The sequence below is a fragment of the Palaemon carinicauda genome, chromosome 45, assembly GCF_036898095.1.
Source record: "Palaemon carinicauda isolate YSFRI2023 chromosome 45, ASM3689809v2, whole genome shotgun sequence".
In the NCBI taxonomy this organism is placed as follows: Eukaryota; Metazoa; Arthropoda; class Malacostraca; order Decapoda; family Palaemonidae; genus Palaemon; species Palaemon carinicauda.
This window is the reverse complement of record NC_090769.1, coordinates 3083895-3099895: the sequence shown is the minus strand read 5'-3', so window position 1 is coordinate 3099895 and position 16001 is coordinate 3083895. Positions and strand designations below refer to the sequence as shown.

Below are 16001 nucleotides of genomic sequence, written 5' to 3'. Positions count from 1 at the left end.
AAATATTTATTTTATTACTGTTCTTAAAATACTCTAATTTACCTTGTTACCTTTCCTTACTGGGCTATTTTCCCTGTTGGGCCTGGGCTTATAGCATTTTGCTTTTCCAACTAGGATTGCAGCTTAGCAAGTAATAATGATGATGTTAATAATAATATAATGATAATAATAATAATAATTATTATTTAATTAATGATAATAATGATAATAATAATTAATAATAAAATTAATAATTAATAATGATAATGATCTGCGAGTTAGACCAAAACCATCTCTTACTATCGGCCATATCACAATGGGATTTATAGACGGAACAAGTTCAAGATAACATAGATAAAAAAGGCTCTCGCCAACAATGGGTCTTCCATTGCACTTTCAATCAAGCTCGACATAAATATTACACAAATCATCAATATAGGTTGCAGCGGACTAAAATCAACAATACTTAAAGATAAGAGGTTAAGTAGCAAATAAATGGGGAAAGGGGGGGGGGGGGGGGGCTTGTACCTACACAAATTACAATCACGATAGGGGGCCGCCTTGTACCTACACGAATTACAATCATGAAAGGGGGGGGGGGGCTGTACCTACACAAATTACAATCACGATAGGGGGCTGCCTTGTACCTACACGAATTACAATCATGAAAGGGGGGGGGGGGCGCCTTGTACCTACACAAATTACAATCGCGATAACATCTTTATAGGGGTTAGTAATAGTTTGGATAGATTACCACCAATAGATATTTATTACAGAGGTTTGCATTTAATGCGACCAATCTGAACTCTCATTCTTATTTCTTATGGTCTGATTGGAAAAAATCACAGTAACTTGATCTTTGTTCTATGAATCTATGGTCTCATTATACAAGTCACATGATCTGGAACTTTGTTCTATGGAATCTATGGTCTCATTATACAAGTCACACGATCTGGAACTTTGTTCTATGGTCTCATTATACAAGTCCCACGATCTGGGTCTTTGTTCTATGGTCTCATTATACAAGTCACATGATCTGGAACTTTGTTCTATGGAATCTATGGTCTCATTATACAAGTCACACGATCTGGAACTTTGTTCTATGGTCTCATTATACAAGTCCCACGATCTGGGTCTTTGTTCTATGGTCTCATTATACAAGTCACATGATCTGGAACTTTGTTCTATGGAATCTATGGTCTCATTATACAAGTCCCACGATCTGGAACTTTGTTCTATGGTCTCATTATACAAGTCGCAAGGATCTGGAAGTTTGTTATATGGTCTCATTATATAACATTATTAGATTAACAGAAAGAAAATAACTGAAAAATGGTTTGTGGGATTAACTAAAAAAAGACTTGAAATGCATCTTATTTTTTTTAAATTATCTCGGTGGTAATTAACAACATATTACTATACCCCCAAATATTACTTCTATTCCCTAAAATACTTGTCGAACATTTGCATATTAAAAATGACTCAAAATAAACAGTTAATGTACAATATTCCATTAAAGGAAACACTATCCATCAAGGTAACTTGGAACTATGTATATGGAGTTGCACCCAAATCAAACTAAACATATTTAGAAATATATAATCATGATCACAATCATAAACAATAGTGAAAGTGGCACCATCGAAGAATTTGGATGGCGTTTGCAATTCGTATTTTCACGTTCCTTGCTCTTCGAATTGTGTTAAAGGATCTTCATTTCAATCATAAATACCAAGTGAAATCTCCAGAGTTACACTGACATATGTCACACGTTCCTCCTTTCTTCTTCTTCTGAAACACTTTAGAACTCTTCTTTTTTTCAGCTTTTTTAACCATGATGGCTTCTTCTGTACGAGTCTATATCATTCAAAGGCGAAGCGTCTTATCAGTCAGTTCTTAGCCCAACATCCTTCCAATTCAGCTTTTTTCGAGTAAGGAAAGGATGTGAAGCTGCCTGTTTGATTACCGTTTGTTCATAAAGGATGGTTAAGGGATCGATCTTCTTCTCATTCATGTAGGTTGATATTTTGGGTCACTGCAAAGAGAAAAATATTGATCAGACAGTGAATCGTAAAAGAAATTGAATAAGTCATGAAACCCTAATAAAAAGAAATTAAATTTCTTGATTGATAGGAAGCAGCAAGAAGCTTTCCCAAGACATAAACCGGTTGTGAAAATAAAAGAAATAAAATAAAACAAAAATATTTAAAATAGCATATAAAAGTGAATAAATATGGAATTACCTTTCATCATATATTTCTTAGTGAAAATACTCTAATATAAAATAATAAAATAAGATATAAAATAGCATATAAAAGTAAATAAATATGGAATTACCTTTAATTATATATTTCTCAGTGAAAATACTTAAGATGAAATTGTTTAACTGTTATGGACTGAAATTCTTAAGAAGAGCCTTATTTGTATTGGCAATATCTGAATTAATATTTTCCTTGTGACTTTTGTAATTCTATCTATTAATGACGCAACATATTGTAATAGCAAATATTGAAACTGTGTATTGTTGACATATTTCTGCTAAATTTCATATACTTATTATCAATATCCGTACCACTCTTCTTGGCATTTTTATTTAACATAAATGGCTTAAGATCAGTAAGACAATGACAGGCTGCAAAATTCCATGAATTATATATAGACCAAGAACAATTGAAGCTATTTAGGTAATAGTACTAGAAATTGGACATGTTTGTCAACAATTTCCATATTTTATAATACATAATGTTACCTGAATAGGTAAAAATTAATTACGCTACAGGAGATCTTCAGAGATCTTCAGTAATGCCAATAGAAAAAGGTCTTCAATGCTCTTAATGCCAATAGAAAAAGGTCTTCAATGCTCTTAATGCCAATAGAAAAAGGTCTTCAATACTCTTAATGCCAATAGAAAAAGGTCTTCAATGCTCTTAATGCCAATAGAAAAAGGTCTTCAATGCTCTTAATGCCAATAGAAAAAGGTCTTCAATGCTCTTAATGCCAATAGAAAAAGGTCTTCAATGCTCTTAATGCCAATAGAAAAAGGTCTTCAATGCTCTTAATGCCAATAGAAAAAGGTCTTCAATGCTCTTAATGCCAATAGAAAAAGGTCTTCAATACTCTTAATGCCAATAGAAAAAGGTCTTCAATGCTCTTAATGCCAATAGAAAAAGGTCTTCAATGCTCTTAATGCCAATAGAAAAAGGTCTTCAATGCTCTTAATGCCAATAGAAAAAGGTCTTCAATACTCTTAATGCCAATAGAAAAAGGTCTTAAATACTCCTACAACCCCACACAGTTCATTTTCATAATCGACAAAATTATATAATAAAGAAAATTCATAACTAATGTAAGTTTCCTTGCCAATTTCACTGCTTTTTAGAGTGATGAATGAATTGGTATTGACTGAATTGTGAAATTTAGTCTTAAAGACCAGGCACTGGAACCAGGGAGTGTCACAAATGTTGTAAATGAATCTTATACAAAATAAGATACAATTAAAAGAAATTCAAAATGCAATACGTTAACACAATCATACTCTTCTCAAAATATTTTATTTTTCCTTTTTTCCTTTCCTCACTGGGCTATTTTCTCTGTTCGAGCCCCTGAGCTTATAGCATCCTGCTTTATATAATAATAATGATAAATAATAATAATAAATGATAATAAATAAATAAAATTATTAATAATAATAATAATAATACACGCATGTAGAAAAATTAGTAAGATAAAAATACGTTTAACTTAAATCTAGTCCAACAGTGTCATTTACATCAGCGACGTATTTACCGCTGCAGTTTCATTAACCAATCTATAGGTAGCAGGTTGGCCAGGGCACCAGCCACCTGTTGAGATACTACCGCTAGAGAGTTATGGGGTCCTTTGACTGGCCAGAGAGTACTACATTGGGTCCTTCTCTCAGGTTGCGGTTCATTTTCCCTTTGTCTACACATACACTGAATAGTCTGGCCTATTCTTTACATATTCTCCTCTGTCCTCATACAGCTGACAACACTGAGATTACCAAACAATATTTCTCTTAAGTGGTTAACTACTGCACTTTAATTGTTCGTGGCCACTTTCCTCTTGGAAAATACCAATTGTGAGAAAATACGCAATTCTTATATGTGCCACGTGTTTGGAAGGTTCTCGAAAACCTTGGTGTTAGATTTTGTCTTTTTTTTTTTTCTGAGAATGGTGGGTGGGCGGTCCAGCTGAGAGTGTTTCCTGAAACCAAGATTTGTCTCCTGAATTTTTATCTAGTAGATAATTCTGGTGGCGCTAGAGGACGGCCCTCAAGCCATGAGAATATTCTAATAGAATATTCAAGTAGCTAATTCATATATATAGCGCCCCCAGGAATACGTGGGGCAGAAGAGAAACAGCCGTCCTATGAAATAGCTAAAGTGCATCTTTCACTCTCTCTAGTACCTTTAATGGGTCCTCTCCAAAGTGAATTCGTGCACCAAAGTAAATCGTTTGTTGAAACGATTCGAAAGACGAAAAAGGTGATTTTAAATTTGTGTTGTGGTGAGTGTTGGCATTGTGTAAATTTTTGTAACTGGCCCTGTTCAAGTAAAATATGTGTAGTAAGTTTGTTAGTTACTTTATGTAAGTTCTTTAAGAGTTTAAGCATTAGAGTGTAATTATTTCTTATGTCTTAGTCTAAGATTTATTCAGATTTAATATTTTGAGTCAAGTGATTGTATAATTTTCAGTGTAATTATTTCTTTTGTCTTGTTTGTTTTATTCAGATTTAATGTTTTAAGTCAAGTGATTAAATAATTTTCAGAGCGTAACATTTTTGGTCTTAACCTAAGGTTTGTTGAGACTTAATATTTAGAGTGATTTATATTTTTTTTATGTAAATTCTTTTCAGTGTTGTATTTTATGTAAATATATTTATTTTTGAAAAGAGTGCATGATTTTTAATCACCAGCGTTTATTTCATACTCGCTCGTATCCTGCTATGAATCAAAGTAAGAGGGGGTTTTGAATAATTAAGAATAATTACTTGTGGAAATTCAGTGATTTATATATTGTTGTCTGGGAGTTATATAATTATCTCAGAGTTCGGGTATTAATATTTTCAAGTGTAACGCATTTAATGTAAAAACAAACAGGTGAGTTTGGAACTCAAGAGGGTTGTGTAGCTTGCCACGCATAATATACATATCGCGACCCGGGACTGTTATATATATGTGTGTGTGTGTGTGTGTGTGTGTATATAATATATATATATATATATATATATATATATATATATATATATATATATATATACACACATGAAAGAGACAGAAAGCGCGCACGCCCTCTTACCTGGTAGCAGTGCCGTAGAATCTAGATATCTGTGATGTTCATCCTTCTAACGGTCCTGATTTCTCTTATGAAATTCTGCGCTTCGTCGTGTTTCCATTCCCTGAGCGGTTGATTTCCAACAAAGTACCCATCGATGACGCGATTGGCCACCTCTCCTTCCAGTTCTTCCAGCAAACGCAAACACCCATCCCAAGGTTTCATTCCCTGGAGTTCGTCGTAATACTTCACGGCGACTCGCTTTGCATAGAATGACTTGAAATGGTGATTGTCCTTCCAATGGCGCTTCTTGGCGATGTATTTCACCAGTCGAACCATGTCTCGGATGTCTGTCTCTTCATTGATGAAATTCTTCTCCAGCAAGGAAAACGAGATGTTGAATAACTGGTCTGGATTTGGAAACCTTTCAGCTTTCGGGATTCCGAGAGAGAAGAACATGCAAGGATTTTTGTTTCTGTTCGTTCTGTCAATATACTGTCTAAGACATCGGGGCATTTCTGACAGGGACAATAAGTCAGGACACTGACCCCAGGTGCGAAAAGGTATTTGGGGCACTAAATCTATAGAGACTCTTCGTCTGGGACCACTGTGTTCTTGCAACTCAACACCTAGGGCAGATAAGCCCTCTTGGTGTGTGATTGTGGTATCAGGAATTTTCACCTGGTCAATATGATGTTGCAAGACGCGAAAAAGACCATTCCGCAGCCGGGAACTGTCTAGCAAATTGTTGCAATCCAGGTGCCTCATGTGTTGTTTGGCTTCGAGAATGAAAAATCCACTGGGGTCTCGCTCAACGTCGAAATTCTCAGAGACGAATTCTCTCCCTAGCGACACTGTGATGTCAAAATCGGCTTTGTTATCCACTGCCAAATTCTCATAAGAACTGCCGCCATGAATTATCTTGATCGTAAATGAATTAGGTGTTACTTTATGCGTTAGTGTACTCCTGAATTTTTCTAAAAACTCATCGACCAGTTCCCGGTTACTCTTCACTGCAGGCGTTATCGAGCTGCTCAAGTTTGCTAACAATTTCACGGCTTCTCTGTTATTGATATCCATCTTGGAACGCTCTTGAACAGGAAGATGTCACAAATACACGCAGAGTTAACGAAGCTCACCACGAATAGTTCCACCTAGGAAATGAATGCGTTTCCAAAGTCCTCGCACTTATATAGCAGTAACAAAACGTTTTGCAAAGTCGTGAAAACACAAATCGTACGTATAGCAGTAACAAAACGTTTTGCAAAGTCGTGCAAACACGAATCGTAAGTATATTCGGACCGAGAGACATTGCGTCATGGCCATTACGTATTCTGCTTGGATGGAGTTGCCAGAATCAGGATAATTCAAAAGGATCCTGAAAACTCCGTGTTTTGATATTTACGTTTTAACGACATATCACAAAATTTGAGAAAATGATCAGCTCAGAATAACCTAAATTGTAATTTTCACTTGCAATTTACCCAGATTCAGAAATAACACTTGTTATGAGAATATAACACGGGCGACTGACTGACTAACCGCTTATCACAGTGACTGCGAGCAATACGTAGCAACGCCTACATTCTGGGGTGACTTCTGCCGTTGTCTACACCCAACTCTTTTACTTGTTTGCGATTATATGTTTTCTTTTATCATGATTGATTGATTGATTGATTTAAGGTTTTCAGGCATCCTGACATCCAGGGTCATTGACCGCCGAACTTTTATCATGAAGGTTGACAGTTTTAAATATATCATACCTTTTATAAAAGTATGAATATTAAACAAAGTACTTTGTTCATATTTTATTGGTTATTATTATTATTACTAGCCAAGCTACAACCTTAGTTGGAAAAGCAAGATGTTGCCTAAGGGCTCCAACTGAAAAAAAAATGGCCCAGCGAGGTAGGGAAATAAGGAAATAAATAAATGATGAGAACAGATTAACAATTAATCAATCTACAAATATATTATCTCCCACCATCACCAATCCGCACTGGCCACCGTGGTGATGAGAACGAATAAATGATAAATTAATTATTCTATTACTTCAATTTACTTATTTTTTTTTTCTTAAAAGAATAAGATTGCTAACAGTTGTCCCCTTGTTCTTTCAAAACTGTAATGTATATATTTCATGATTTATCAATCTTCTAACCTCGTTATGATTCGTATGAGTGAAACTGTATATCTTATAAGCTTTTATTGTTGCACTCAAGTCATGAGGTTTACTCATGACTTTATTGATTCCTCTAAATGTAACTTGGCTATTCGTAAGTCGTAAGTCGGCCACTTAGTCTTGTATTCATTCAGAAGTTTATGTTCAAATTCTACCCTAAGAAGATATAGTTATTTTTACGAACTACCATTTATCGATCTTATGTTATTTTAGTCAGACTATTTTATAGTGTCAATTTGCTAATACTTATCACAAGTGTTGTTCTCTCTCTCTCTCTCTCTCTCTCTCTCTCTCTCTCTCTCTCTCTCTCTCTCTCTCTCTCTCTCTCTCTCTCTCTCTCTCTATATATATATATATATATATATATATATATATATATATATATATTATATATATATGTAATACATATGATTTATATATATATATATGATATAATATATATATTATATATATATATATGTATGTAATATATATATTATATATATATATATGTATGTAATATATATATATATATATATATATATATGTATATATATATATATTACCTGTATAATTTTATCGCTGTTTCCCTATCAATCTTGCATTATCAGAGATTTGTTTGTCGTAACGTTAGCTAATCGTTATCAGTTATCACCAACCAACTCATAAGCATTGCAATTTATCAGCCTTTCATACTATTAATCAAATCGCAAAGCAACCTTCCAACAATAACACAATTGGTTCATTGCTAATAAACGACATAAATTTGTTACTAACAAAACGTGTCTACGAAGTTTTATTCTAGCACTGCGAGTCTACGAAGTTTTATACTAACAATACGAGTCTAAGAAGTTTTATTCTTAACACTACGATTCTACGAAGTGTTATTCTAACATTACGATTATACGAAGTTTTATTCTAACACCACGAGTCTACAAAGTTTTATTCTAACACCACGAGTCTACAAAGTTTTATTCTAACACCACGAGTCTACAAAGTTTTATTCTAACACCACGAGTCTATGAAGTTTTATACTAACGTTACGAGTCTATGAAGTTTTATACTAACGTTACGAGTCTATGAAGTTTTATACTAACACTACGAGTCTGCGAAGTTTTATTCTAACACTACGAGTCTGCGAAGTTTTATTCTAACACTACGAGTCTGCGAAGTTTTATTCTAACACTACGAGTCTACTAAGTTTTATTCTAACACTACGAGTCTGCGAAGTTTTATTCTAACACTACGAGTCTGCGAAGTTTTATTCTAACACTACGAGTCTACTAAGTTTTATTCGTACATTACGAGTCTATGAAGTTTTATACTAACGTTACGAGTCTGTGAAGTTTTATACTAACACTACGAGTCTACAAAATTTTATTCTAACACTACGAGTCTATGAAGTTTTATACTAACACTACGAGTCTATTCATTTTGTGGCCACTTGAAGCTTTTAATACTTTACATATCATGTTAATTTTCAATATTTGGTGAAATGATGAGGAAGGAGATTATTCATTCAAGGCGAGTTAAATATCTGCCACCCTGTGATAGACATTACCATAAGCGGATAATTCAATGCATGCGCACATTTCTCATTTCTTCTGGGGTCTTTTCGTTCAGTTTGTTTAATATCTTTCAATTAAAACAGTCTTAAAGGTAGTTGGTCCCAGTAGCCTTTACAAAAAAAGAGCCACTTGTACCCCTTCCTAAGCTTACATTCAAGGGAAGTTGGATGGTGATGTTGAAGCTGAGAAAGAGGTACAAAAGGTGATTCAAAAGCACAACATTAGAAGAAATTGAGGGCCAACAGAAGGTTCAATTTCTGATAGCATGTGACAGCTAATTTCTCGTAATTTTACCACTTCATATTTTTCTAGTCTTAAGAGGAAATGATCAGCTTCTAGATGAATGCACAAGAGGAAATTATTAGCCTCTAGATGTATACACCTGCATATTCCGAATATATGGTATTTTATACTTTAAAGGCAGGTAATCAGACTGACTATAGAGATCTGGTGTTTTAAGTAAGGTACTCAGAATGTTTTCAGAGAACTACAATTTAATGGAAGCAATCAGTTGCTTCAGAGAAATGTTTCATAAATTATAATTTTCTTAAAATATATTCAGTGGATAAGATAAATAGCTTCAAAACAGAAATTTCTGTCTAGGAATCCTTGATCCCATTAGATTAGGATTATTGATGAAAATGGTCAAGTGCAGAGGTATGTAATGTGAATTTCATAGCCCATAATCAGCTACTTTTACGCCAGTATTCACAGACCTCGAGGAACTAATTCAATCAATTTAATGTACTTAGGTAAATTAACTATTTGAAGTTAAACATACAAGCAAACAATGTACGAAATCACCAAATGTCTTGCTACTTTTCAAACATAACAATTCATGTTTGAACGCAACGAAAATTACGCCATAAAATATGGGTTTACGGTGAAATATTTGAGGCCAGTGGCTTCACCTTACATGTGCAAGACTGAATGACCAAAGGCCCATTGGCTTAACCATACGTATGCAAGATTGGATGATCATGGGTCAGTGACTTCACCCTACATATATAAGACTGGATGAGCAAAGACCAGTTGGCTTCACCTTACATGTGTAAGATTGGATGACCCAGGGTCAGTGACTTCACCTTACATATGTAAGATTGGATGATCGTAGGTCAGTGACTTCACTTTACACATGTAAGATCGGATGGCCAAGGGTCAGTGACTTCACTCTACATATATAAGACTGGATAAGCAAAGACCAGTTGGCTTCACCTTACTTATGTAAGATTGTATGACCAAGGTTCAGTGACTTCACCTTACATATGTAAGATTGGATGACCAGGGGTCAGTGACTTCACCTTACATATGTAAGATTGGATGACCAAGGGTCAGTGACTTCACCCTACACATGCAAGACCGGATGGCCAAGGGTCAGTGACATTACCTTACACATGTAAGACTGAACAATGAAAGGTCAGTGGCTTCACCCTAAATGCATAAGATTGGATGACCAAGGGACAGTGACTTCACCTTACATATGTAAGATTTTATAACCTAGGGTCAGTGACATTACCTTACTTATGTAAGATTGTATGACCATGAGTCAGTAACTTCACCTTACACATTTAAGATTGGATGATCGTAGGTCAGTGACTTCACTTTACACATGTAAGATCGGATGGCCAAGGGTCAGTGACTTCACCTTACACATGTAAAACTGAACGAGGAAAGGTCAATGGCTTCACCCTAAATGCATAAGATTGGATGACCAAGTGACAGTGACTTCACCTTACATATGTATGACTGGATGACCAAGGGTCAGTGACTTCACCTTACACAAGTAAGACTGGATAAGGAAAGGTCAGTGGCTTCACCCTAATTGCGTAAGAGGGGATGACCCATGGTCAGTGACTTCACCTTGCATATGTAAGATTTTATAACCTAGGGTCAGTGACATTACCTAACATATGTAAGATTGTATGACCATGGGTCAGTGACTTCACCTTACATATGTAAGACTGGATGACTAAGGGTCGGTGAATTCACCTTACCTATGTAAGATTGGATGACTAAGGGTTAGTGACTTAACCTTACATATGTAAGATTGTATGACCAAGGGTCAGTGACTTCACTTTACATATGTAAGATATGATAACCACGGGTCAGTGACTTCACCTTACGTATGTAAGACTGGATGACCAAGGGTCATTGACTTCACCTTACATATGTAAGATATGATAACCACGGGTCAGTGACTTCACCTTATGTATATAAGACTGGATGACCAAGGGTCAATGACCACCTTACATATGTAAGACTGGATGACCAAAGGTCAGTGAATTCACCATAAATGTGTAAGATTGGATGACCAAAGGTCAGTGACTTCACTTTACATGTGTAAGACTTGATGACCAAAGGTCAGTGAATTCACCCTAAATGTGTAAGACTGGATGACCAAAGGTCAGTGAATTCACCCTAAATGTGTGAGATTGGATGACCAAAGGTCTGGATGCTTAATCGAACATTTCTGAGGAATAAAACATGTTTTATATATGGTCACACGCACATTACATAATGATAATATCAAGGAGCAAAGATATATCACATGGCTTTGAAATCTGAACACACGTTCTTATCACCAAGTGAGATATGAGCTTGAAGATGTTATAAAGTTAGTTTTATGTATAATTCGAATTACTCCTTAACTTCGCGTATTTTTACCTTCAAGATAGAAGTGGGACCAATATTTCAAGAGACAGAACTTCTAGAGGGAAGGCAATGTCCTGGTTAATTACAGGATAAATCAAATTTAAAAGTGTGGAATTCAATAAAAGGTCTACCAAGAAAACTTGGTCCTTTAAGGGGAATTAATAACAAATAGCGGTGCTGTAAGGACGGGTAGATGATCCAAATGACAATGACGAACTATAAGGAGACACAAGACATTTATATTCCAATAAAATGCCTTGAACAATGGTAGCAGTATTAGTAATAAGTGTAAGAAGTTTTACAAGTGCTTGTCAAGAACATACTATTTCCATAGTTTCTCGTGTTGTGTATTATGACCTGAGCAAGTACGACTCAAACGTTATCTGGGGGTTCTTAAGTAGACTTTCTTACAGTCAAACAGTTAAAACAATAAACACCAGAAGCTTCCTTGGACCTTTTTATGTAGACGGATTATTTCAAAGACCAGGCAGTAGGATCCGTCAGGTCATTCAGGGTCGTCAGAAATGTAGTAACCAAGTCATATTATAATATTAAATATATAGAACGCAATTGAAAGAAGTATTTAAAAGGATGTACTTTTATACATTCAAACCTACCATTCACACATTTAAAGGGTAGATTTTAGGAAAATAGTTCAGGTATCTTTGGATTACTAAACGTTCATAGATTTCCCCCCTCCCCCCAGAGGATCTGCATCAACATTGACTTCATTAGACTTGATGAAAATAAAAAGTTGTGTATTATATTTATACAAGAAAATATCCATTTGAGGTCAGATCCTTAATGACCCCAGATAAGTCAGATTGAAGACAAGAGGATGATGCAGCATCACTGGAAAACAGACAATGGTTTAAATATAAGATTTTGACTTTTAGTACGAGTAATTAACACGAATTTCGAAATATTTTTCGGGGTAAAGTCTTTAACACATGTTGTTTTGTAAGCTATTAGCCAGCCAATCTCATGGCCCGAGTTAGGCAATGGATAGGTAATGAATTGTGTTATCTTTAGATTAGAGAATCATATTTAATCTTTTTTTTTTTTTATTCTTATAGATATGCTCTTAATGGTTGGTCTTTTAAAATTAAATTTTGAAATTCCATTATTACAATATAGCGAGCTCTTTTTAGTTTTTAACGGGGTAACATACAGAAAACATTCGGGAAATGGTAAATAAAGTATTTTATTCTTTGATTCCTTTCACTTTAGCTGTACGTATTATAGATTTTCTTGACTGTCGTTATTATTATTATTATTATTATTATTATTATTATTATTATTATTATTATTATTATTATTACCAGCTAAGCTACAACCCTTTGGAAGAGCAAGAAGCTATATGTCCAAGGGCTCCAACAAGGAGAAATAGCCCAGTGAGAAAAGGAAATTAGGAAATAAATAAACGATATAAGAAGCATTGAAAAGTTAAAATAAAATATCTTGAAAAACATTAACAACATTAAAACAGATATTTGATATATATTACCATAAATATTAACATATGATTTTCTGAAAAATAGTTAGGATAGCAAAGATTAGTTTTTTTTTTTTTTTTTTTTCCCAGTTCGTCTTCTATGTGCTCTATATGCGCTCTGATACATAGTGAAATACAGGCGACTTTTTATTTTTAAAATGATCTGAATGGGAATGTATATACAGGTGACTGGTTGACTTCCTGAATAGGAAAATTCAGATTTGTTGGTACTACTTTTGACTAATAAATTATTTATTAACTGGAGAGGCACTCAGTAGAGCGCAGTCCTTCTCCAAAAGCTGCTTATTTTTCAACCTTTTTCTTGACCTTGACCTTTGATCTTAACATGTATCAATTGGCGTGGCTTTTCATACACTTGAATATGAACTATGTTTGAAGTCTCTGTGATAATGTTAAAACTAATAAGCATAATGTCTAAACCTTTAATTGTGCTATTTTCTTCCAAGAAAAAAAATAGCAGAAAACCTTTATGGTAGAAATTACTTTTTTCCCAGTTCCCAGGACACCATCGACATCACAATATCAAACAATATGAGAGGATGAATTAGACTTGGTTAATTGCGCTATTTTTTCCCGTTCTTTAGAAAAATAAGAAAGAAAAAAAAGAAAACAGCAGAAAACCTTCATGGTTGAAATTACTTTTTTTTCCAAATTCCCAAGACACCATCGACATCACGATATCAAACAATACGAGAGGACGAATTAGACTTGGCAAAGTCTAAAAAAATCCTTATGTGACCTTTTCTTTAGAAAAATGAGAAAGAAAAAAATAACAGAAAATCTTTATGGTTGAAATTGCTTTTTTTTTCCAATTCTCAAGACACGATCGACATAACGATATCAAACAATACGAGAGGACTAATTAGACTTAGCAAAGTCTAAAAAAATCCTTATGTGACCTTTTCTTTAGAAAAATGAGAAAGAAAAAAATAACAGAAAACCTCTATGGTTGAAATTACCTTTTTTTTTTTTTTTTTTTACAAATTCCCAAGACACGATCGACATCACAATATCAAACAATACGAGAGGATGAATTAGACTTGGCAAAGTCTAAAAAATCCTTATGTGACCTTTTCTCTAGAAAAATAAGAAAGAAAAAATAACAGTAGAAAACCTTCATAGTTGAAATAACTTTTTTTCAAAATTCCCAAGACACCATCGACATAACGATATCAAACAATATGAGTGACGAATTAGACTTGGCAAAGTCTAAAAAAATCCTTATGTGAGCTTTTCTTTAGAAAAAATGAGAAAGAAAAATAACAGAAAACCTTTATGGTTGGAATTACCTTTTTTTTTCCAATTCCCAGGACACCATCGACATAACGATATCAAACAATATAAGAGTGACGAATTAGACTTGGGAAAGTCTTTAAAATCCATATATGAGTTATACAAAAGACGGGTCAAAGGATTTGCCATTACCATACTAAAGACTCAATTCATAGAAATTTTCATTAAACCTAATCTTACAGAAGCAAATACGTTCAATAATAGTATTGGTTGGTAATTGTAACTCATGAGAATCTAATCTACCGGACAAGAAATTCAACGAATTATCAAGCACTTGGGTAAATAGTGAGATAACACTAAAAGCTGACTAATGTGTGTTATGCGTCATGTTCATGTTTGTAATCTATAGCAAAGATAAAGTGAATTATTAATGCATGAAGATGAAATGCAGTGTAAAATGAGAGAGATATTTCATTGAATATTTTGATAATTTACAATAAATTACCCACAAAAAATTATCTGGAATCCATGTTAATTACCTATCCCAAAGGACGCCTCCTAAATTTAAGCCAAGGTCTGTTTTCCAATGATCCTGTATTATTCTCTCTTCTTAAATCCAAATTATCTAGGGTCATTAAGATCCCATTTAATGTACAAATAAGATGCATCTATTTGTTTTCATTGTAAGACCAATGATGTCAATATACGAAAGCTCTAACTTTAATAAAAAATTTCACTTTTCCCTTCGTAAGAGACTCCTTACCTGGTAAGCTGTTTTTGTGCAGAGTTGGAATAACAACAACTCTATATATCTCTGATGTTCATTCTTTTGACAGTCTTGATCTCTCTTATGAAATCTTGTGACTCTCTTCTTTTCCATTTTCTGAGAGGCTGATCTATAACAAAGTACCCATCGATTGCACCACTGGCCACCTCCTTTTCCAGTTTCTTCAGCAAACGCAGACACCCGTCCCAAGGTTCCATTCCCGTGAGTTCGTCATAGTACTTCAAGGCGACTCTCTTGGCATGGAAGGACTTGAAATGGTGCTCGTCCTCCCAGTTGCGCTTCTTGGCTATGTATTTCACCAGTAAAACCATGTCTTGGATGTCCGTCTCTTCATTGATGAAATTCTTCTCCAGCAAGGGAAACGAGGGGTTGAATAGTAGATTTACATTTGGAAACATATCAGCTTTTGGGATGCCAAGAGAGAAGAACATGCAAGGATTTTTGTGTCTATTCGTTCTATCAATATACTGCCTAAGACATCGGGGCATTTCTGACAAGGACAATAAGTCGGGACACTGACCCCAGGTGTGAACTGGAATTTGGGGCACAAAATCAATAGACACTCTACGTCTTTGGCCACTACGTTCGTACAACTTCACATTCAATGCAGCTAAACCCTTCTGACATTTGATTGTGGTATCGTCAACAAACACTTGTCTAATGTGCCATATCAATTTTTTGAAAATACTCGACCGCAACTTTGATGAGTCTAGATAATTGTTGTAATCCAAGTACCTTATATCGGTGACATCTTCTCTTGCTTCGAGAAGGAAGTATCCACTGGGGTCTCTTTCAATGTAGAAATTCTCA

General features: G+C 34.6%; 2 protein-coding genes across 4 annotated transcripts in view; both read right to left on the bottom strand.

The window, feature by feature from the left end:
• Window positions 1-690: 690 nt before the first annotated feature.
• LOC137634639 (cyclic GMP-AMP synthase-like receptor 1) overlaps window positions 691-16001 on the bottom strand; it is a 26418-nt gene continuing 11107 nt past the window's right edge. The window contains exons 1-2 of one of the 3 annotated variants that reach the window (XM_068367110.1): window positions 15168-16001; window positions 691-2014 (exon numbers count right to left, since the gene is read on the bottom strand). The exon at window positions 15168-16001 is cut by the window's right edge and continues 350 nt beyond it. In XM_068367110.1, the coding sequence (XP_068223211.1) occupies window positions 15209-16001 (793 nt within the window). In that variant the 3' untranslated portion in view covers window positions 691-2014; window positions 15168-15208. Of the gene's footprint in view, window positions 2015-5298; window positions 6803-15167 lie in introns of those variants that run through there. The other 2 variants (XM_068367111.1, XM_068367109.1) reach the window with 2 other exon arrangements.
• On the bottom strand, window positions 844-1815 carry LOC137634708 (uncharacterized). The gene is made up of 2 exons (XM_068367198.1): window positions 1740-1815; window positions 844-1244 (listed from the first exon to the last, which is right to left on the bottom strand). The coding sequence occupies exons 1-2, from the start codon at window positions 1813-1815 to the stop codon at window positions 844-846; spliced, it is 477 nt and encodes a 158-aa protein (XP_068223299.1).

Excerpts from the sequence above, each read along its gene's own strand:
- LOC137634708 (XM_068367198.1), bottom strand. The coding sequence starts at position 1,815 with ATGGTTAAAAAAGCTGAAAAAAAGAAGAGTTCTAAAGTGTTTCAGAAG. Across the intron at positions 1,245-1,739 it reads AGGAGGAACGTGTGACATAT|ATCCTTGCGACTTGTATAAT; the intron begins GTCAGTGTAACT and ends ACAAACTTCCAG.